The sequence below is a fragment of the Cololabis saira genome, chromosome 18, assembly GCF_033807715.1.
Source record: "Cololabis saira isolate AMF1-May2022 chromosome 18, fColSai1.1, whole genome shotgun sequence".
Classification (NCBI taxonomy): Eukaryota; Metazoa; Chordata; class Actinopteri; order Beloniformes; family Belonidae; genus Cololabis; species Cololabis saira.
The window spans coordinates 6585068-6608824 of record NC_084604.1 but is presented as its reverse complement, the minus strand read 5'-3'; the positions used below and the strand labels follow the sequence as shown (position 1 = coordinate 6608824).

Below are 23757 nucleotides of genomic sequence, written 5' to 3'. Positions count from 1 at the left end.
AATAATATCCCACAGAATGTATTCCCAGAACTTGATATCTTGATATGTGGTCTACTTCTCATAGTTTTATATATTGTGACGGCCTGCCCCTCTCCCTCCTGATTGGCCATTCTGCTTCCTGGATGGAAGTTGTGGCAGGTCGTCAGCCCAATTGGCCTCACCTGTGTGTGTGTGTGTGTGTGAGCCAGTGTATTTAGGGACTCTAGCCTCGCAGTCTTTCTCTTGCTTGCTCTTGCTCTCTCTTGCTGCTTCCAGATTTGGGGCTTGGTTCTGGGTTCTTTCCTCCTGCATACAACACTTGCACCCAGCACACTTCACTCACCCACACACAGCATACATGACTGACACTCTACATTTAAACCTACATATACTTTTGGTTTATTTTGATGTAATTTTTACTTTAATAAATTACATTTTTGAATTTGGTGACTCATGTGTGGACTCCCTCTTTGTCACTAACTGGCCCAATGTGTGACTATATATATATATATATATATATATATATATATATATATATATATATATGTATGTATGTATACCGTATATATGTATTAATATGTATATACCAATAGCAGCACCTCTGATATTTTCTTCCTGCCTCATACCATGCCCCAAGTAAATCCACAATAGTTGGACTTCTCAAATCTGGATTCAATCATGTTTTGGATTTTTTTAATTTGTGAAAATCCAAAATGGTCCCAGACATCTGGGTACTGAAATATTTCATACGATCAGTCATGACTCGTTATTACAGCGCTGCCTTCTAAACCATTTATTACACATGGATACAATAAAACACGTTATAAAATAATCCCATTTGATCCACATCAGCACACTCTCCTAACGGACACAGTGATGAGCTAGTGGCACAGAAATCGTATCTTTAAGCCATAAAAACATGGACTTTGCTGTGCTTCAAAGTGCATTAGATCCAAATATGTGATGCAATACTGCTCTAGGGACACTTCTAAATAGCTGGGAGTAATTCTTCCCAACTCTGACGCTAGGACTGAGTCCAGACTGGGAAGAGTTGAGCCCTGCAGCTCCAAACATGGAGGAAGAATCCTGCTGTTTGACGGGAACATCTGCACAGATGAAACCAGAGCTGCTGCACGGGGCACAGAGGTATTTATTGATACGTCACACATACAGATATCACTTCTTTATTTCATCTCAGACATGCAAGTTCACATTATAAAAGAAACTGAAGTCCCATGATAAAAACCAAACACTTGAGACTTCTATGAAACAGCTCAAATCTACAGTAAAAACAACGAATGGAAGGCACATGTACATGGCGAGTCAATCTTTTCTCCAGATGCGGCTGATATTTAGGGGATCCATTCCATCCCTTCCCTTGCAGAGAAACATCTCCTGGGTTTACTGGTCGGCTGCAGTGACCAGTTCGAACCACTGGCGGAGTGCGTCGCTCAGGGTCTCGGGCAGGGCGTTGACGTCTCGCAGGATGACGTAGAAGGGGAAGGGGAACTCGTCCATGTAGGAGCGGATCTCCGGCAGCTCCCCCGGCCCCTTGAACACGGGCACCTTGATGTCCAGGATGGAGTCCTGCAGCACAGCAGCGGGTTAGCTCTTTCCCAAGTGGGAATCTAGAACATAGATAGGGCCAGTCCCAATCCCCCCCCTAGTCCTACTTTTCAGTCCTACCCCTACATTTTGCATGTTCCCGTGAGGGTAGTGGTGTCCCAATTCCTCTTTGCATGTAGGGTTAGTGGGGAAAACGAGGGCTAGTGTGTATGAATCTAGCCCTTGAGGGCGAGGGATTTCAGATACTGACTCGCTGACCGAGGGCTAGAAAAACTTCCCAGAATGCTTTATGTCATCATTTTCAGACTGAATCAAACAAAAAAACATGGCGGACATTTCTCATTTTTAGTGAATAAAATCAATATTATGAGTTAGTTTCTGCATAAAAATGTGTTTTGATTACATTTCTAGCGAGAAATATATATTTTACTTTCATAATATTCACTCAGTGAATGTACATAATCACTCGCTTGCTTGTTTTTTCAGATGTCGCCAGAATAAAGGCTGATTTATGGTTCTGCGTTACACCAACGCAGAGCCTACGGCGTAGGCTCTGCATCGATTTAACGCAGAACCATAAATCGCCGGCGGCTCTTCTCATCTCCGAAACATCGGGCAGGCGTTATTTGGATAAACTGAGTCCAGGTTGGGGATCTTAACGGTTACTTTTACGCCTGAAAAAATATTAAAACTTAATAAAGTGGCATATTAACAGCGCTACAGCGGAAATTAAAACAGCTTTTAGCTCTGGGCTTCCTGATACGGTGTGACGTTTGTGCAAACGTAACTACGCAGTCACTTACGTACCCGAACGTAAACCACGCAGTGACGTAGTGGTGTCCCAATCCCTAGGGAAGATTACAAGGGCCCTACCTATTTTTAGGGCTAGTGGTAGTGGGTGAGGGCTAGTGGTAGAAAGTAGGGGGTGTATTGGGATTGGCCCAAAGTCTACTTGTGCTTCTCTTACCCGTGAGTTGGGGTTGTCCAGGACGACAAAGATCACAAAGACGTTGGCTGCCCGTGCCGCCCGCACGGCCGCCATCACGCGCTCCTTCCCCTCCAGGAAGAGGCCCCGGCCGTCAGACACGATGACCAGCAGCTGCGCCGTCTCTGCTCAGGGCAGCCAAGACGGTTAGAAACATGAACAGTACACAGATCTGCAGTTTTGAGCTAAGAAACTAAACAGCTAGTATTCAGTTATTAGAGCCCAACCTTTTTTGTCACAGAAATCTGATATGAAAGCCAAAATTTTGAGAAAAAAGTCTGAATTTAAAGCATCTTTTCCTCAAAATACTGGCATGAAAGTGATAATTCTTTTATCCAAGTTACAACTTTTTCCTGAAACAACCCCCACCTTTTTTTCCTTTTTCAGTCCAGCGGGTTATTGGAGAATATTTACAGGACTGTCTCAGAAAATTAGAATATTGTGATAAAGTTCTTTATTTTCTGTAATGCAATTAAAAAAAAACAAAAATGTCATACATTCTGGATTCATTACAAATGAACTGAAATATTGCAAGCCTTTTATTATTTTAATATTGCTGATTATGGCTTACAGTTTAAGATTAAGATTCCCAGAATATTCTAATTTTTTTAGATAGGATATTTGAGTTTTCTTAAGCTGTAAGCCATGATCAGCAATATTAAAATAATAAAAGGTTTGCAATATTTCAGTTGATTTGTAATGAATCCAGAATGTATTACATTTTTGCATTACAGAAAATAAAGGACTTTATCACAATATTCTAATTTTCTGAGACAGTCCTGTAAGGAGCTTTTCTTACTTTGTATATGTATGTAATTTTCATTTTCATAGATGTCTAAGTTCCCAAACCAGGTTATTTGGCTGGTAAAGGGTTCATGCAGGAAGTAGAGGTGATAAGAGTCAAATGAGTGCCAGAAAAAGCCACAGCAGCAGCCTAAGGACAAGAAAAGGTTGCTAGTTCATGGACATGACAGACAGCAGGACAGCAGGACAACTCTGGGCTCAGAGACACGCAGGTCCAGTCTGGAAGTGGGACCTTTCCAGGTTCCATCATCGTGGCTACAGCTGACGCCAACAACCCAACCAGATGAGCCACAGTGCTGGACGCGAGGGGTGTGGTTGATTAAATACCAAACAGACAACTAAAGCTGGCGTTTCCATGGAGACGGAGCAGAAGGTTTTACCTGCATTCGCAGAGCCAGGAATCTGCTGACGTGCAGAGACAAACATTTTCGTCGAGGTCTCCAAAAACTAGAGAAGACAGAGAAGGAGGAGTTTGAGGGGGAGGTGATGACTGCAGCGTCCCGCCAGAGCGCAGGACCAACACGGACACACGAACAGAACTTCAAACCCAGGCCAGAGCAGCTCTCACCTGGGCGATCCGGGTCTTCTTCTGCTGGAACTGGCAGAGCCGCAGGATGCGAGCGCCGGACTGCTCGTTGAACTGATGCTGGAAGGGATGAAGCAGCTGCACCTGCTCCCCGAAGCTGCACACAGGAGAGGACCGTCAGGACATTCAGGACATTCAGGACCACCGGTCGGGTGCAGCCACAAAAGACCTCTCTAAGCTTCAAATTGCTCAGAATAAAAGCTGCAAGGCTCACATTGTGCTGTCCATCAGGGGTGAGACAGAGTACTGAAAGTTTGCATGCCAGTCTCTCATGGCTCAGAGTCCAGGAGAGGTTGGCTTGTAACTTAATGGTTTTTTTTTCAGAAACATCTTTTACAGCAAACAACCAAACTGTCTGTATTCACAACAACATGATGTAAGAGATCAACATAGTTACAATACCAGGCTACTAGAGGTTCTTTAGTGAAACCAAAACCCAGAACAGATTCAGTCCGGAGGTCTAGAATATATCGGGCTCTTTCCGTGTGGAACAAGTTGCCAATTCTGATTATTGAAGCACCGACTAAGGCAAGTTTTAAAAAACTGTTTAGAAAACACATTAATTTGAATCCACATGTTATCTTAATCTGAAAGAATTAGATGGATATAGTTTAATGTATTGTGATGTTTAGTTTTAGTGTACTTTAGTTTGTTTTAATTTGAAGCCTATACCGTTTGTTTTTATGTTTTGCATTGTTTTTTTATGTTTGCCTTACTTGCTTTTAGGTTTTGTCAGACATGTTATCTACTGTGTTTATGTGATGTTTTGTTGATTTATTGTGCCTTATGTGATGTTTTGTTGTGTGTGGACCCCAGGAAGAGTAGCTGCCACTCTGGTGGCAGCTAATGGGGATCCAATTAAATAAACTAATAAACATCGGGACCCGATGGGACCCATCAGGACCCATCAGGCCCAGCTCAGCTCAGACCCCCCCGGTCTCACCTGCACACGGACACCTGTCCCACCTCCAGCAGCGTGAGCGCGCTGACGATCACAGACAGGGACTCGAACGCCAGCTGCAACACAGAGCACGGGCTTTAACACAAGCTCAGTCAACATTTACATCAGTTCCATGTCGGCAAATGTCCAGTCTTTATACCTCAACCCAAACAACATTTTTAGATACATTAATCAAACAAACAATTATTATTGATGTGTCTGTGTGGATAAATAAGATGAAGAACTATAACTACATTTACTATCAACAAAACCAGAGCCGTCTGGGAGATTTGCGAGGCCCTGTGCGAAATGGCTCGGGGGGGCCCTTGAAATTTTGGGTTTTTTTGGGTAGGATCGGGTGTCTATATACGCAATTTTAACTCTCCAATTAGCAAAATACTGGATACTTTCCCCTGCCTCATCATCATTTGACTTGCCTCGACGGAGGGCCCCACGGCTGCTTGAGACCCGGTCGGATTGGTGATTTTTCTAACAAATTTATCAAACAAGCCTTTCAGAGAGGCATTAAACTCTTCCATTTTCTTTAGTTTTTTTCTTTTTTCATCCCGATGGAAATTTCCTGAATCTGTCTCGTTCTCTCGACATTGTGTGACAGTTTGTTCCAACTACACCCGTCTGGATCAGAGCACCTTGTGTCTGCGCTTGGTCTGACTCAGTTGTATTGAACAACAGACACGCGTCATCATTGCACATATATTTATTGATATGCACAGACTAGTACACATTTAGGTCTGTAATGGAACGTGACTGTTGATATTTATAAGGGAAAAAACGAAAAAAAAAAAACGTTTTTTTTTTTTTTTTTTTTTTTTTCAAAAACGGCCCATAGCGCGAGGCCCCTTGGGGCGCGAGGCCCCGTGCGGTCGCACGGTTCGCACACCCCTTGCGGCGGCTCTGAACAAAACATGGATAAAAGGGTTGGGACATCAGCGGCTGGTTTATCAATACTGGTCTATCGGAATAAAGTCCTGTTTCAAAAGAGAAATATCCAGTGATCTGTGGACTGGTTTTCAGAAAAGTCCCACTGATGAAGAGGAGGGAACCTGGCACACGAGACCACGGTGACGTTAGAACGGCTGCAGCAGGCCAGCGTTGAGCAGAAATACTGCCCCTTCTCCCCCCTGGACCTGGGGGGACGGGGCCCTGCAGGGCCAGGACCAGCTCTTGTAGAGGTATTGGTGTTTTTATATATATATGTAATCATTTGGTTGGAATCTAACATTGGAAACTTTTCACTTCAGAATGATCTGTATAGAACTTTAAGATGAGGGAGGAAAAAAAGACAGAATGAGTGTGTGTGTTTCTCTCACGAGGCAGATGGCCCCAGAGAAGCACACACACGCACACAAGTAGTACTAAAACAGCTATCGCTGATAAAGATGAGCGCAGATTTATGACTATGAGGCCGCAGTATGAGGAGAAGTAGGTGTAACTGCTTTTGACAATGCGACCATTGAGATGTGGAGCCGGAGGAAGGGAATATGAAAAAACACTATCTGATCAAGACGTGTGAGACAGGAAAGTATTGGAGCGTAATGGGCGTCAGATAATAAAGGAGAGGTGAATTTGGCTGCAGAAGACATACAGATGCGGGGCCAAATGTCGACAGATAGGAACAGAAAGTCATATGTATGCACTAAATTGTACACATATACCAGTGATGTCATAAATATAAGGTCTGTTGGGTTTGAATTGAAGGCAGAACCTGTCTGATGGGAGGCCTAGATGAGACAGATTGCGCATAACGGAGAAAGACTGGTGAAGTTGGGGGGCGGCCCCTGCTTTTTGAACATTATAAAAGAGGAGTAAAAATCTACAAGTTTTCAGAGTTTTGTTGGTTTCCGGAACCCTGCTCTCCTGTGTTGGTACAAATTGTAATTCTTGCAATAAAGACCTTCGCAGTATTTGAACGGAACGCCAGCCGAAACCTGACTCCGGTGTTTTTCTTCAGTCCATGGATGAAGGTGTAATTACTTATAGGAAAAACTTAGTTTATGTAGGGGTCCCGAAAAGGATTGTCTACACTCACCTGCTTGGAGTGGTTGTCCACCATGCTGGACGAGTCGTCCACGGCCAGGCAGATCTGGTAGTTCCTCTTGCTGGGCTTGGTCCTCCTCAGCCAGATCTTATCCTTCCGGAACTGACTGGCGATGTACGGGATGACTTTCCTCATGTTCAGACGCTTCCCTGTGCGGTAGTCGCCTCTGAGGAGACGCAGACGCAGCCGTCACCACAAGCCCCCGTCTCTCAAACCCCGGGGGAAACCTGCTGATCAGTCAGGGTGTCAGGGTGTCAGGGTGTCAGGGTGCGGGTCCTCCCTTACCTGAGCTTGGCGGCCTGCGTGGGCTCCAGGATGAGGCGCAGCTGCTCACACAGCTGCTGGGAGAGAGGCCCGCCCAGAGCCTGGTACTGGTGCCACATGGACGCCGCCGCGCTCTCCTGGGACACAAGACCAGAGCAGAGCGGGACGCTCCGTTACATGACCTGGACTAAACCCATCCAGTCCTACGTGAGACCTGCCACTCACTGGGACCACATTCAAACATACAGAAAACATCAAGGACCGTCACGTCGCCCGGACCGGCGTCACCGGGGCCCTCCCTGGAGCCAGGCCTGGGGTTGGGGCTCGTAGGCGAGCGCCTGGTGGCCGGGTCTTTGCCCGTGGGACCCGGCCGGGCTCAGCCTGAACTGATTGTATTAAGGTGCGGGTATGGTTCTGCGTCACACACACGCAGAGCACACGGCGCACCCGTGACGCCGTCACGAATCGTTCAGAGTTCTCCGTCTCTCCATTTGGTCGCGGTGCAGTACCCCCCGCGGCCACTAGTTAGCGATCTTTTTCTGAATGGTTTATCCGACTTTTTCCGGTCACAGTAAATCAAAGAAATAAGGACAACTATTGTGCAAAAAACAAAAACAAAAAAAATCACATATAAACGAAGAAAAAAGCCCTGGAAGTTCACTACTGATTCAAACCGGAAACCGGAAATGCTTCGCTTTCAAACGAACCAATCACAGCCCTCTCGGTCTGCGTGTGGTCGGCGTCTCCTCGACGCGTAGTTACAATTTTCGTGAGGTGCACGTCTGTGACGGCGCATGTGACGGCGTGTCCTCTGCGTGTACAAAAACCACACGCCGTAGGCACGGCGTCGTTTTGACGCAGAACCATAATTCAGCCTTAAGTCAGTTTCAGTCTAATTAATGATTGAGGCAGGACTCTGGTTCCGACTCGGGTTCAGAGTTTGTTCATGGGTTTATTCTTCCCACTGCTGCCTAGTCCTCTGTGGCACTGAGGGATGAATCCTGAATGCACACTCTATTGGAATTAATCTGACCAGATAAATGACCGTGAACTGGAATAAACTGGACTGGACTGATTGAAGTCGTCTGCTTTCTGTGTAAAGTACCATGAGATAACTTTTGCTGATGCCAAGGAAGTGAATGAAATGGAAAAGAGAGCTGAAGCCCACTGGTGTTTGTGTTCCACAGATGCGGTCCTGGTGGTGGTTTGCTCCATGTTCATCCGAATTAACTCAATCTGCTTTGAACTGTGGATTTCCATGACAGACTCGCTCACTCACTGAGCAAAGGGCCTATTTCTACATTATTAAAGCGGTTGGCTGCAGTAGTTTGGACTTTCTTGAACCTAATTTAGTCAAATTAGGCTTCAATTATTCAAGCACATTCAAGTTAAGCAGTTATCTAGGGTAAACAGCTCGTATGCTGCATGGAAAAACACAAAGCCAAAAATACGTGTATGTGCGTGTGTATGAGATTTACACATGTGCTGCACATACGTGTATTCCTTATTTTGTGGTTGTGAGAGTAGCTGGAACAGAAACTTTGATCCCGAGTTGGTCTCACCTCCTCCTGAGTGCCTGGAGCCAGTTTATGAAAGGCCTCCAGCTGGAGCTCCATCTCTCTCCTCATCTCCTCCGGGTCTCTCTCCTCTTTCTGCAGGAACACATTCAGGCTTCAGTGCATCGGACACAAACTGTAGCAAACCCAGGCGTGGAGCCTGATACCCCCCAGACGGAGGAACAGACGGAGGAACAGACAGATCTACCTGCAGGGCATCTTGCAGCAGCTCTGGAACCGTGTGAATTGTGGATTCTGTGCTTCTCTCTGCTCGGTTGTCTTCTCTGGATTGTTGTTGGTCCTTCCGCCTCTCGTCTTCCTCTTCCTCCTCTCCCTGCATCTGCACATCCAGTTCTCCACTATCCACACCTGAACAACAGCAGCAACAGGGCCACGCAGGTGAATGAGCAGCTGATGGGAGGCAGATCTTTAAATATGTCTACTAAATAAATGTCTTTGGGAAATGAAAACAAAAATGTCATACAGAGTAACGACCTGAAAAAGACCTGATAGTCCTGGGATAAATCTTCTTTAACTCTACAGGACTGTCTCAGAAGATTAGAATATTGTGATAAAGTTCTTTATGTTCTGTAATGCAATTAAAAAAACTAAAATGTCATACATTCTGGATTCATTACAAATCAACTGAAATATTGCAAGCCTTTTATTATTTTAATATTGCTGATCATGGCTTACAGTTTAAGAAAACTCAAATATCCTATATCAAAAAAGTAGAATATTCTGGGAATCTTAATCTTAAACTGTAAACCATGATGAGCAATATTAAAATAATAAAAGGCTTGCAATATTTCAGTTGATTTGTAATGAATCCAGAATGTATGACATTTTTGTTTTTTTTAAATTGCATTACAGAAAATAAAGAACTTTATCACAATATTCTAATTTTCAGAGACAGTCCTGTATATTTGGTTTGTTAAAACGTAGACATGTCTTAATTCAGCCGGAGTGCAGTTTGTGTTGGTGCTAAATTGTATTTCTTTGTATGTATTTCCACAAATGGTTGCGTTGCTTTCTGTATCATTTAAGAGCAACAGCTGTAAATACGCCCCTCTGGATGACTGTTAGCTCAACGGCCTCATGGTTTAGTAAAGATTCAGACTCTGTTAGCTGCTACAAATGTGAAAGTGACACTTTAACGTGGATTTAAAACAGGGGAGTTGGGCTGCAGGAACAAGACCCTTCATGGGGTTTGAGCTGAACATATCAGAGGTTGGGAATGCTACATGTAGACTACAGGAAAACCCTGCTGCTGCATCTGTTCTCATACACAAGGAGAAGCACATTCTGACACCTTTCTTTGAGCTTTTGTTAGAGTCCAACTGCTCAGGTTTCAGCTCCTGGATCTCGGCAGCATGGAGCTCTTCCTCCTGCTCCTCCGTCTCCATGGCAACATCATCACTCTGCTCTTCGCTCTGGTCTTTCTGGGGCTCTGCTGCTTTCTGCTGGTCTTGATTGGCAACATCTGCAAACAAAGCCAACATTCATTCTGATCTGGAATCACATTCAAAACCAGAGCTGGGTAGTAACGAGTTACATTTACTCCGTTACATTTACTTGACTAAGTTTTGGGAAATGTTGTACTTTTAGGACTAGTTTTGAATCACTGTACTTTTTACTTTTACTTTTACTTAGTAGTAGTAGTTAGTAGATTTGTGAAGAAGAAACTGTTCCTCTTACTCCGCTACATTAGGCTACGTTGAGCTGTTACTTTTCTTTTATCCCTTTTATCCGCGTACGCATCAATCTCATGACATCACTGGGTGATTCTTTGGGAAAAATGTTTGTTTTTGCATGTTTTGTCACATTTACACAGACTCAAACACACACAGAGTTTCTATGAGTTCATGTTTGTTCTAGTTCTGGTTAAAAAAGAAAAGTACAAAGGCTTGAAATGTTGTGCTACTTATGCTTAATTTATTTTTTTATTTATTAAATTACTTGAATTTACTTTAAAATTATTTTAATTTAAGCTATTTTTTATTAATTTTAATTTATTTTATTATTTTATTGATTTAATTTGCCTGAAGATGATTATTTTGTACTTTTGTCTGTTTGAATGGTTGTTAAAGAAATAACTCAGACGTTACTCAACAGTTACTCAGTACTTGAGTAGTTTTTTCACCAAGTACTTTTTTACTTTTACTCAAGTCATTATTTGGATGACTACTTTTTACTTCTACTTGAGTCATATTATTCTGAAGTAACAGTACTTTTACTTGAGTACAATTTTTGGCTACTCTACCACCTCTGTTAAAAACAACCAGGTAAATAATAGGACATCTAATCCCCCAGTGTCTCCGTCCTTACCGTAGGTCTGAGTGTCGTAGGCCGCCTCTCCCTGCTTGATGTGCTCGTACAGATCAGACTCCTGCTTGGCGCCGCTCTGCTGTTCCTCGCTGCGATCCTCGCTGCTCTCCACCGTGCGCAGGCGCTTGTTAATGCGCTCGTTGTAGTCGCCCGTGGAGCGCTCGTTGTCCGCCTGCCCGGGCTTCCTCTTGAAGCTCTGGATGTGCAGCAGACGAGAGAGAGGTGTGAGGACTCAGACTGGACTGAAGGAGGAGGAGGCCGGCCAGAGGAAGGGGGGGTTAGCCGTACCTGGGTCTTGCTCTGAGCTTGTGTGTGTGCAGCCATGCGTGCTGTAAGCTGGGACTGGTGGCCCTCTGATTGGCTGGCGTCAGCGGCTCCGCTGCCGTGCTCCTAGTGGAGCGGGGAGGAACAGATACAACTGTGTGAGACACAAAAGCCTAGAGACTCTAGCCATCCATGTGGTCTGGCCTGAGACCCGGTATGTGTCCTTGGACAAAGACGCTATAAACTGAATAAATGTAAGTACAGGACTGTCTCAGAAAATTAGAACATTGTGATTTTCTGTAATGAAATTACAAAAACTAAAATGTCACACATTCTGGATTCATTACAAATCAACTGAAATATTGCAAGCCTTTTATTATTTTAATATTGCTGATTGTTGGAGCCAAAATACTTTGATTTCGTTTTATTTATTTAAACTGAATATTGAATTGTCACCCCCTTTATGGTGACGTCATGTTTAGCCTGTCAATCAGCCATGGTGGGTGGTTGTCCTGGTAACCATTATAAGCCACCTGGGTGGTGATTGCACGCAGGTGCGACAGGGGGAAGACAAACAGTTTTTGACCGTGCAAGACGTGCAACCGTGCAAGACAGAGAGTGGCGTTCTGTCATAAGTTATTTGAGTTTTTGAGTTTAAATATATAAATATATAAATATAAAAATATATTTAGAGTTTAAATAGTGGAATTACTTTTGCTTTGACTACTGCTGAATACGGAATAAATGGATTGGCATATCCGACCCGGATCCTAAGTCTGAGCGTTTGAATCAATTGAAGCACGCGTCCAAACAAAACCAACCCTGTTGCCCTGCAGTATAGCCTATTGGTACAGGCTCTACACTGATCACGGCTTACAGCTTAAGAAAACTCAAATATCCTATCTCAAAAAATTAGAATATTCTGGGAATCTTAATCTTAAACTGTAAGCCATAATCAGCAATATTAAAATAATAAAAGGCTTGCAATATTTCAGTTGATTTGTAATGAATCCAGAATGTATGACATTTTTTTTTTTTTAATTGCATTACAGAAAATAAAGAACTTTATCACAATATTCTAATTTTCTGAGACAGTCCTGTTAAACATGTCCTCGTGAGCGTGAGCGTCACCTCTTTGGCCTGGTCTCTCTCCGACGCGTCGCCCGCCAGCTCCACGGCCGTGTCGCTCTGAACGTTCTCCTCTCCCGTCTGGCCGTCGGTGGCGTGCTCCTTCCTCTCAGCCGCGTCGGGCTGCTCCTCATTCTCCCCCTGCTCCTCCTGGAAACACAGCAGCAGTTACAGGAAGTTAGTTCAGTAATCCCTGGCTGTAACGCGGTTCACCTTTCAACAACGACCGATAACTATGTTCTTCTCTGGAAAAAAACACTCCTGCACCGCGGCTTTAGGAGAAAAAGAGGCTACAGAGCGAGTCAGGATGCAGCAGCATCAGAAGAGCAGGGAAATTGAGTTGTTTAGCGTGACGTCATTTCTAGGCCGACGTCACGTCCGGGTCCGACCCGGTTTACAGGCATAGCAGGCACCGTTGTAAACAACATGTTTGAACCCGTGAATCTCTTAACTATAACCTCCTTTTTCAGAAAGGAACCATTGAGGGTTAAAAAGGGTCTTAACGCTTTCAACTCGAATAGAGTTATTACAGTTAATACAGAGTTAATACAGTTCCATTGCTTTATTTTTTATTGCACTGTCCATACTGGTTGCGAGCTGGATTTCTGTCGGGCGCCCTGTTTCTATTTTCTTCCTGTCGCTGGCGTTAAAAGCTCTGTAGGAAACAGTCATTTCAATACAAGAACCTCAATAAAGTGTCAGCTGCTAGAGGGAGATCGCCAGGGAGGAAGGTTCTGATAAGATAATAAGATATAATAATAAGAATCTTATTAGGGCTTAATTTGTGTCAGATTCTGCTGGAACAAGATCCGGCACCTCCTTTTACCCATATTCCCTTGGTGTTTGTTTCTCATTGAAGTTCATAGATCGCCTGATTGTCTATTTCGGATGCATCATGCTGCGCTCTCTCCCCGATCTGCTGCGCTGCGCGTCCCCGTGACGTCTCCATCACCAGCGGTTTCCCAAATAAAACTCAGCCTGGATCATTTCTCGTGTCCTCTGCTTTTTCCCCACATCCCAGTAACGATCTGACATGCTGACATGTTTGCTGCATTTAACACCACGAACACGCCGCTCATTCCACGCTGTTTGCTGTTTGATTGCGTCACCACACGCAGATTAATTGTTGGTTTTTTTCCCCACTTACAGGACCTTTTCTCTCCCTCCCGATGTTCCGGGACCTTATAATAATAATAAGATAGTATTTCTTTCTGCCACTTTATTGAGGTTTTTGTAGTGAAATGAGGAGGAATCTTAGAGATAACTTCTCATTTCAACTAACTGGATCAGCCGTTCCTCATCCATGACTGTTTCCTACAGTGTTTTCAACCAGCTTTCAACGCGAGTGACAGGAAGAAAATAGAAGAACATTTAAATATCACAATGTCAAGCTTGTTTTCTGTTTAGAAAGTACAAACGTAGGAAGATTACAAGTAAGCACCCATCTTTTACTTGTCTCTTTACTTTTTTTTATTTTAGGAGTTTCTTTCAGGAGCGCACGGGCGGCTGCTGCGGTGAATAAAGGCTGATTTATGGTGTAACGTGGAACCATAAGTCAGCCTTTTAAAAAGCGAGTTTCAGCTATGGATCCCCTTGGGTCTGAAATAAAGATTTAATAATAATAATAATAATAATCAAAAGAACGTGGGGGCCGGTAACGCGTTCAGTGTGGACAGAGCGCGTCCGATGCCACGCAGAGCGACGCTCGCGTGCAGTTATGACAAGGTGTAAGTGTTAAGTAGCCTAATGTAAGTTAAGTAAGTTAAGTTAATGTAGTGTAAGTTATTAATGTAAGTGGCAGGAAAGCGCTGCTTTAGTCTCAGATCTGTTGAAACAGAGAGGTACACAGCACTGTCACAACATCTGTCTGGCCCCGGAAATGACTGACGAGGACGCGCGTGACGTAGGCACTAAACAGGTCAATACACACCAGTCACAATTTGTCCTACTGTACTTTTTGTATTTTTCATTTTCTCCCGTTCAAATCCAATTAATCGGGTCTCGGTTGGGCTGATCTGCAATTTGAAGCCTTGTATAATTATTGTAAAAAAAAAAAAAAAAAAAAAAAAAAAAAAAAAAGGTTGCTACTTCGCGGATTTCACCTATCACTGGTTCTTTTTGGAACGTAACCCCCGTGAAAAACCAGGGATTACTGTATAACATCAACATAGCACAAACTCGCTATACACATGATGAAAATCAGACTTGGTTTCACAACATACTGTAGTATTAATACTTTACATCCTCACCTGTGGTTTCTCTCCTCTGTCATTCGGTACAGGAACATCCTCCTCTCTTCCCGTTTCCTCTCCTCTGTCCTTTTCGTCCTCCTTTTCTTCCTGGGGGTCTGCTGGCTCCTCTGAGCCCTGGTTCTTCTCCGCCTCCTCCTCCTTCTCTTCAGTTCTGGGCTCCTGATCTTCACCGGGCCGCTCCTCCTCCTCCTTCTCCTGCTCCCCCTGCTCCTCCTCCCCTCCATCCTTCCCCTCCTGCTCCTTCACCTCCTGCTCCATAGCTTGCTCATCAATGTTGAGTGGATTCTCCTCTGAAATGTTGAAGCAATAATTAACTAACTGAGCTGGGGGACAATATATTCCACAATGAGAGAAATCAGGTTATTTCAAGATGTGACAGATTTGATTAACTTTGTAGCACAAATATAAAAACTGAAAAGAAAAAAAATCTGCCATTTAAGCAAAAATATACAAAAGTTTGCAGTTTTTTTTCCATCAAACTAAATGTGACTATCACAAATAAAAATCACTGAATTATATAAAAACTGGAACAAAAGGCTCAATGGGGCTGAAAGGATTCATATTGGAAAACTGTTTGCTCAAGCTCTAGAAAAAAATCTCATCATAACAGTTAAGTGTTTTTACTAGTAATATACAGGACTGTCTCAGAAAATTAGAATATTGTGATAAAGTTCTTTATTTTCTGTAATGCAATTAAAAAAACAAAAATGTCATACATTCTGGATTCATTACAAATCAACTGAAATATTGCAAGCCTTTTATTATTTTAATATTGCTGATCATCGATATTAAAATAATAAAAGGCTTGCAATATTTCAGTTGATTTCTAATGAATCCAGAATGTATGACTTTTTTTTTTTTTTTTTTTTTTTAAATTGCATTACAGAAAATAAAGGACTTTATCACAATATTCTAATTTTCTGAGACAGTCCTGTACATACACACACACAGACAGTCTCACCATCGCCCTCCTCCTCCTCCCCCTCGTCTCCGGCCTCGGCCTGCTGGTCCAGGTTCAGGTCCTCGGGCAGATCCATGGCCTCGGGCTCGGGTCTCTTATCCTGCTGACCGTGGTAGGGGTCCACCTCGTTCTCATCGAACTCCCTCTGAGAAGCAGCGAGAGCACAGAGCAGACATCTGTGAGAACACTGCACACCTCAGTCAGGATCGGAGCCAGCATTTGTTTCTTCATATTATTGATCCCCATGTTCGGATTCCCGCTCGGATAATCAGTCGGGATTTCTTTTTTTTCGTTATATTTTATTAACATACAAGTACAAACAGCGACAAAAGACGACATCAGTTACAATGATATGTATCTAGGTGTGTGTGTGTGTGTGTGTAAATAATATAATGAAAGTAGATAAATAGCTTTAGAATATTAATTTGAAAATAAACAAATAAATAGCACGACTCAAGGCTGATTTATGGTTCCGCGTTAAATCGACGCAGAACCTACGGCGTAAGCTCTGTGTCGATTAAATGCGGAACCATAAATCAGGCTTCCCAGCGTGACTCCACTGTCTGCCGGTGCGTGCCCGGCTCGTCGCAGCGCGCAGCTCCTCGCCACGCCGACTCCGCGCTCATATATTTAATACATTTATAAAGCCCATATATTTATAAAGTCCCGCCTTGCCGAGCCCTAACACTGAGGTCAAGGTAGATTTAGGTTACACGCGGACAGTGGTGTAAAGTAACGAACTACAAGTACTTCGTTATTTTACTTAAGTAAGATTTTTGAGAATTTGTACTTTTATTGATACTTTCATTTTTCTGTACTTTTACTTTTACTTCGTTACATTTTCAAGGAAATAATCGTACTTTTAATCCGCTATATTTAAAATTGGACACGTCGTTACTCGCTACAAATTAAAGAACAGCACAGCGGGGGCTGATTTATGGTTCCGCGTTACACCGGCGCAGAGCTACAGCGTAGGGTACGCGGCGACGCACACTCCACGCCGTAGCCTACGGCGTAAGGTGTGCGTCGATTTTAACGCGGAACCATGAGGAGGACGGGAAGGAAGGGGGGCGCGTGAATATACCGAGAAGGAGCCGCAGCTCCCGGGAGAGTTGCGGCGCAGAGGCGGAACGTAAGGCCGGAGGAACCGCCGTCGCGTCGAGTACCGAGGAGGACTGAAGCCTGAATTATGGTTCCGCGTTAAATCGACGCAGAGCCTCGCCGTAGGGTACGTTGGTGTAACGCGGAACCATAAATCAGCTCTGAGCGGCAGCCGACGCGTGTCCAGGCGCACCATTCTTTGATTCCACCCCTTCTAAGGTGGTTTTGGCATTTAAAAGTTCAAAAGTCTCATCCTTTATCAGCGGGGGTTGCTTAATGTTGTCACTGCATACTACAGGCTGGGGGTGGACCTGTCAGCGGGGCCAATGGGGTACAGCAGCAGTGATGAGCAAAGGGAGAAATTAAAATGGGGTAATGGAAACAAACGCTAAAGGGGTCAGAATAATATCACCATTATTTAGAGTTGTAAGCAAATTCTTGGATTCTTCATTTCTTTGCAATCCTTTTGAAAATAATTTTGTACTTTGAATTTTGTACTTTGTACTTTGTACTTTTTACTTTTGTACTTAAGTACATTTTAACCCATGTACTTTTTGTACTTTATTATATTTAAGTTTAGGTACTTTTATACTTGTACTTAAGTAATTTTCTTAATGGGTACTTTTTACTTTTACTTAAGTAATTTTCAAGCAGAAAATTTGTACTTTTACTTAAGTACAATATTTTTGTACTTTTTCCACCTCTGCACGCGGACACGTGGCTCTGTTGACTTTTTTTCCCTGCCGGCAACGTGACCAGATCACGTGACTGGTCAAATCGCAGCCTTTGCGGTTAGAAAATCTTGTTTTATCACATCGCGATATTATCGCAAATGCAATTCATCGTTCAGCCCTAAACCCAGCCCAGTAAACATTACCTCATCGCCTTGTTCATGGATCTTCTCTTCCTCCTCGTCACACATTTCCTCATCTCGGTCCTGGTGTTTCTTCTCTTTGTTGGGGTCTGCTGCATCCAGGTTGTCATCTTTGGCCACCAGCTGTGATTCACTCTGAGAGGACCAGTACGTGAGACTCTGTTCCTACGTCACATATGAAGTTCTACCTCCTCTGGGAGTGGTGTTGTGTAGGTACCTGATCCATGCCCTGTCCAGACTCCTCCTCCTTGGTGCTTCCTTCCTCCTCCTCATCCTCTTCATCATCCCCCCACATCCTCTCATCCAGAGTGTCTGTCTGACCTTCTCCCAGGTCTCCCATCTTCTTGTCCAGTTCCTCTTCATCCTCTTTATCCGATTCCTCTTCACCTGCAAATGATGACAGAAGAAGAGGCGTGATGAAGGTCCCGCAGACGGGTTGAGCGCTACCGTAACGTCTCCAGGTTAAACTCACCTGGTTCGTTCTCATCGCCGTCGTGCATCTGACCGTCAAAGTCTTCAGACATTTCAATGGCGTTGTCTTCGGATTTGATCTTTTCTTTATCCTGCTGCTCTTCCTTTTCCTGACCTTCCTGGAAAGTATCCTCCACCTGCACGGAGAAGAGGTCGTCATTTTCCTGAGAAAGGACAGTCTGCAGGATATTCCCTGCAGCTTTGATGCAGATAGCATCTCCAAACAAGGACAATCGCACAAGAAAGGGAGCAGCAACCCTGCCACTTGCTGTGGAGCCAGTTAACAGTCGTCTGGGGGTTTCTTTGCTACTTTCACATTAGAAATCATGACAACATGAGCAAAAATGACTACAAGGTAGGAATGAGCATTTATTATGAATTTTAACAGTAGATTTTAGTTAAATACGACCTTTTTGAGCTTCAAAACAGTAACAAATTAAAATTGCTTTGCTCCATAAGCAGAGGTGGGTAGTAATGAGTTACATTTACTCACTTACATTTACTTGAGTAAGTTTTGGGAAATTTTGTACTTTTAGGAGTAGTTTTGAATAACTATATTTTTTACTTGAGTAGATTTGTGAAGAAGAAACTGTTCCTCTTACTCCGCTACATTAGGCTACGTTGAGCTGTTACTTTTCTTTTATCCCTTTTATCCGCGTACGCGTCAATCTCATGACATCACTGGGTGATTCTTTGGGAAAAATGTTTGTTTTTGCATGTTTTGTCACATTTACACAGACTCAAACACACACAGAGTTTCTATGAGTTCATGTTTGTTCTAGTTCTGCCTGGTTAAAAAAGAAAAGTACAAAGGCTTGAAATTTTGTGCTACTTGTGCTTAATTTATTTTTTTATTCTGTTATTATCTTATTTATTAAAGTACTTGAATTTACTTTAAGATGATTTTAATTTAAGCTATTTTTTATTAATTATAATTTATTTTATTATTTCATTGCTTTAATTTGCCTGAAGATGATTATTTTGTACCTTTGTCTGTTTGAATGGTTGTGTTAATAAAATAACTCAGACGTTACTCAACAGTTACTCAGTACTTGAGTAGTTTTTTCACCAAGTACTTTTTTACTTTTACTCAAGTAATTATTTGGATGACTACTCTTTACTTCTACTTGAGTCATATTATTCTGAAGTAACAGTACTTTTACTTGAGTACAATTTTTGGCTCCTCTACCAGCTCTGTCCATACGTGTTGCACCATGCTGGTGGTTAGCATCCCCACAACCCATTTAACAGGCTTTTTCTGTGTTGTTTTGGTTTTATTTCACCCAGGTGCCATGATTTCCTCCCACAGTCCAGAGACAAGCGTGTTAGGATGTTATTCTAGATGACAACAGGTGTGAGTTTAAACTAAACATCCTCTCTGATGTGTTTCATGGATGGATGCTCTCCGTGTGCAGTCAGCCACTTTCCTGACTATGTGACAAGAGGATGCATTTTCAGCCGTGTGTGGGGTTGTAATCTGCACCTTCAACAGGGATTTAAGGTCTTAATCACCTGATCTTCATTCTCAATCTTGTCACTGACGTCTTTGGTGCCGTCACCCTCTCCGATACCTCCACCTTCGTAGTCGTGGAACTCCGTGGCCCCTTCTCCGTCTCCCCCGGCCATCAGCTCCTGGGGCAGGCAGAAGCCCTGCAGACGACAGCACAGCAACCCGTCAGTGCCGTCCTTTCCTCATCACTGTGATGGGAGCAGGCCGCTCTTCTCGTGCACGTACCTTCTGTGCCAGCTCGGTGAAGATGCTGGCCAGGACAGACAGCAGTTTCCCCGTGGTCCTGTGTGCTCCGAGTGACACGGCCAGCTGGTACCGGACCAGGTCGGAGTAAAGCTCCAGCAGAGGTCCCAGACGCACCAGCATCCTGCACGCCCAGTTGATGTCCTGAACACACCGAGCAGCAGAGACGTTACAGCCACTGTCCTTTCAACCACAGCTATTTACATTAGGGGTGTAACGATACACTAATCTCACGATACGGTACGATACACCATATTGAGGTCACGATTACGATACGATATTATAGCAGTATTTTTTTAACAACCTTGAATGAGGAACATATGACTGGAAAAAATGGTCTTTTATTTGAAAGACACAAAATACAAAACAATACTGTGTGTTTGCCCTATTGTTACAGTTTGTAATGCTTTATAACTGTTTAAGTTTTAAAGAGAAAGCCAGGCCAACCATTTTCCACAAACTGAACTAAAAGTAAATGTCAGGTTTGCATTATGCATCTTCAGTTTCATACAAGTACAAATATTTAGACACAAACTGAATAGTTTCTCTCATGTATGATTTCACTTTTTTCTTTTCCAGAAATTTAACAACTAAAATTAAATAAATAAATAAAAGTAAATATTTTACATCATAAAAAAGATCATGCTCACCTTATAAGTGTAAGAGGAGATTTATTTTTGTTAAGAAGGTTATTTTGGTAATTCAGGGTTCATTATTTTATAAATATATTCTTTATATTCTGATGTAAATCCGGGACTATAATGACACTAGTCAGTTTATCTGTAGTGATTAGTCTGTTTTAGATTGGGCGGAGTGATACGCCACAGTACGGCACTAGGTGCTGTGTTGATGTTCTAAAATCCTACACTGTTGAGGGACATTAAAGTACACTGGAACTCAGCAGAAGTTTTCCCGTGTTTATCCTACTCACCACCCCAAAAAGGTTTAATTTAATAAGGTAAGGCTTAACTCTACACCAGCCTTACATCAGTAAAAGTTCAGAGCTCAAAAGCTGCAAGAGTCCCGTGATCGGGACCAAAACGGTACTAGTTTCTTCTGAGCGGAGGAAGATTTTGTTCCGCGGGTCGAGGCGCGGTCGGCACAAATACGCTGTTACTAGTCAACACAATAGATTAATACTAATAACCCAATAACGCGATACAGTTCGTCACCTCCACGACACGTATCGTGACGTTTTTGTATCGTGAAATTTCATGGCACGATATATTGTTACACCCCTAATTTACATCAAATCAAAGCTTATTTAGACGAGACAATGCATATTAATGAACACTACATTAAGCAGTGTAAATACAACGGATTTTAGCAGAAATGCTAGTTTCCACCCGCAGTCCCCACAGCAAACATAAAAACTATTCAGTCAAACAAGGGAACAAACATAAAACATACATAGTAGCAAAATAGATTTAGCAGCATTTAACAGCAGTATGGATTGTATCTAAAGTGACTTGAGCAAAAAAATGCATATTACGATAATGAAATACCAGCGATGGTAATATTATGGTACTGAGAGTATCCAAGTTGTGTGACATACAAAGTGCGTGTTGCATTGCACATATTAGTGGATCTGACAGCAGAACCAGGACACCCAGCCCTGCCTTCAGGCAACAGTAAGATACTCATACATGACAGTACAGAGGGAAACAAAACCCCACGAGTCTTGGACTTGACAGACATGAATGTGAATGTAGACACGCATAGCCTTTTTTTGAACATTTCAAAAATACAGCTTAAATGTTGCTGTCCAGTAAAGTGATTGAGATGTGTTAGTACCTGAAGCTGTGGGGGCTGGCAGGAGTCTCTGTGTGTCCTCAGACGGGTCAGCAGCCCCCCCAGCCCCGACCCAACGCCCTCCACAGACAGAGACACCACCGTGGCCTCAATGTCCTCCTGCAGGAGTCTGGTGAGGTGGCCCGGCTTCAGCAGGTCGTTCTCCTCACCAGCACCGTCTGAAACATCCCAGAGAAGGAAAACAAAGAAGCATGGATGAGCTTTCAATCTTTGGGGGCACCTTTTTTCATTTTATTATAGTCTTCTGGAGTGGGAGCTCCTGGAATTCTTAGTGGGTGCTACTGTTGGTGATACTGGTAGAAACCATGTTTCATATATAGAGGGAACGTGCATGACGTCACAGATGTGACTTCACAGCGGGTTACGCCCACTGAACGGCAGAAAGACTGAGTGTCAGAAAGACTGAGTGGCAGAAACACTGAGTGAAAGAAAGACTGAGTGTCAGAAAGACTGAGTGTCAGAAAGACTGAGTGTCAGAAAGACTGAGTGTCAGAAAGACTGAGTGGCAGCGAAAACTTTCAGTTTGAGCAACTGGAAAACATCTAAAATGGGAAAGAGCTGTTGTGCGATCGACTGTACTCATAGATTTAACAAGAAATCGTAGTTATCGTTTTACAGACTGCCAAAAAATAAGCTTAAGAGAGACAAATGGATCTCTGCAATTCACAGAAACAACTGGATTCCAGACACCGAAACGTGGATTTGAGGTTCCCATTTTGTATCAGGTAATGTTGGATTTTTGGGTAGCTAACGTTAAACGGTCAAATCATAAAGTTTGGTGTCCTCATCACTTTAATTTCTACAACAAATCCTGCCTTGAAGTCGGACCAAGTGTCAAGACTTTTGTTTGCCTTCAAGCTTTGCTTCGTGTATTTCCCCGGAGTAGAAATTAAGTTCATATAAATATCAGGAAACTGGATTCCTGATATTTACAAATATTAACGTCCATGGACCACTGGTTCTTGGTAACTGTACCAAATATTAATGTCCATGGACCACTGGTTCTTGGGGAAACTGTACTGGTCACTGTCAAGTCAAACTGACGCTAATTTAAGCCGAAAATGGGCTGAGTAAGGGGACTGGTCCAGTGGAGAAGTGACGTTAATGCAGACATGCAGGTACATGGCTGAACGTGGATGAAATGGCCCTAGAAGAGGCGGGAGCGCTGGCTGGCATGGCTCCATGCTGATTGGACACCAGAGGAGCTCAAAATGTCTAATCAGTCATGACGCCTGTCACAGAGTGTTTTCCTAGCGGTGCTGCTCCGCCTGGTCGCCGTCGGCAACAGATGACCGAGATGCTCAAGCAGGAAACAACATGTCATCTTTATCTTATTTGCTCCATAAGGCTGAGATTGTCTGTCTGAACCTAGTGGAGAAACAGACGACTTAATGGAAAGGTTTTTGCACAATTAGCAGAGCAAACTTCAGAGAACTGCTGTTTTAAGTAGAATCAGTTTCAGATGTGTCGTTGGCAGCAGTTTGATGCTCCGTTACTGGAAGGCCTGCTGAGCTGCAGAACAGTCCGCTCATCAGTGAGCTTGTTTTGTTCATGGATGCAGTTCCTGCACGCTGGGAAAATTCCTGAAGCTGCTGCTACACTGTTGGATATAGAGCTGCTGAAGTCTCCAGTAACTGAGCCGAGAGTGGAGGGTTTGAGGTTGTTCTGCACACCCGTCCTGCAGAGACCTGCTGGCTCTCACCTGTCCTCTCATCTCCCTGCTGCTCCTTCTCCCTTCTTTTCACGAGAGTCTGGACGGCACACAGGACCGTGTTGATGCTGGCCTCCAGGTCGGCAGAAAACCCCGTACGGAAAGCTGACTGGTCATCTAGAAAGAAAATCAGGAGATCAAATGTTGTTCCATGGCTCCACATGTTGTACCTCTCCTCATTCATGTCTCACATATGTCATACTGTATCACCTGCTGGGGGCAGGCTGGTGACTCTACTCTGAAACCTTTGGAGTCTTTATATATACACATTTTAAAACATTAGACAAAAAGCCAATTCGCTACCATCATTGTAGAATACTTGAGAAACACAACCTATTAAGCTTTGAGAATTTTAGGTCATTT

General features: G+C 43.4%; 1 protein-coding gene across 1 annotated transcript in view; it reads right to left on the bottom strand.

The window, feature by feature from the left end:
- Nucleotides 1-735: 735 nt before the first annotated feature.
- The window catches only part of mdn1 (midasin AAA ATPase 1), a 133672-nt gene continuing 110650 nt past the window's right edge, over nt 736-23757 (bottom strand). The window contains exons 81-102 of the mRNA XM_061707359.1: nt 23386-23511; nt 21666-21841; nt 19854-20015; nt 19631-19768; nt 18120-18255; nt 17865-18034; nt 17651-17782; nt 15673-15817; nt 14709-15001; nt 12463-12609; nt 11356-11457; nt 11068-11263; nt 10052-10222; nt 8948-9108; nt 8746-8835; nt 7205-7320; nt 6911-7085; nt 4864-4937; nt 3903-4017; nt 3715-3781; nt 2513-2655; nt 736-1566 (exon numbers count right to left, since the gene is read on the bottom strand). Coding sequence (XP_061563343.1) covers nt 1381-1566; nt 2513-2655; nt 3715-3781; nt 3903-4017; nt 4864-4937; nt 6911-7085; nt 7205-7320; nt 8746-8835; nt 8948-9108; nt 10052-10222; nt 11068-11263; nt 11356-11457; nt 12463-12609; nt 14709-15001; nt 15673-15817; nt 17651-17782; nt 17865-18034; nt 18120-18255; nt 19631-19768; nt 19854-20015; nt 21666-21841; nt 23386-23511 — 3221 coding nt within the window. The 3' untranslated portion in view covers nt 736-1380. The remainder of the gene's footprint in view (nt 1567-2512; nt 2656-3714; nt 3782-3902; nt 4018-4863; nt 4938-6910; nt 7086-7204; nt 7321-8745; nt 8836-8947; nt 9109-10051; nt 10223-11067; nt 11264-11355; nt 11458-12462; nt 12610-14708; nt 15002-15672; nt 15818-17650; nt 17783-17864; nt 18035-18119; nt 18256-19630; nt 19769-19853; nt 20016-21665; nt 21842-23385; nt 23512-23757) is intronic.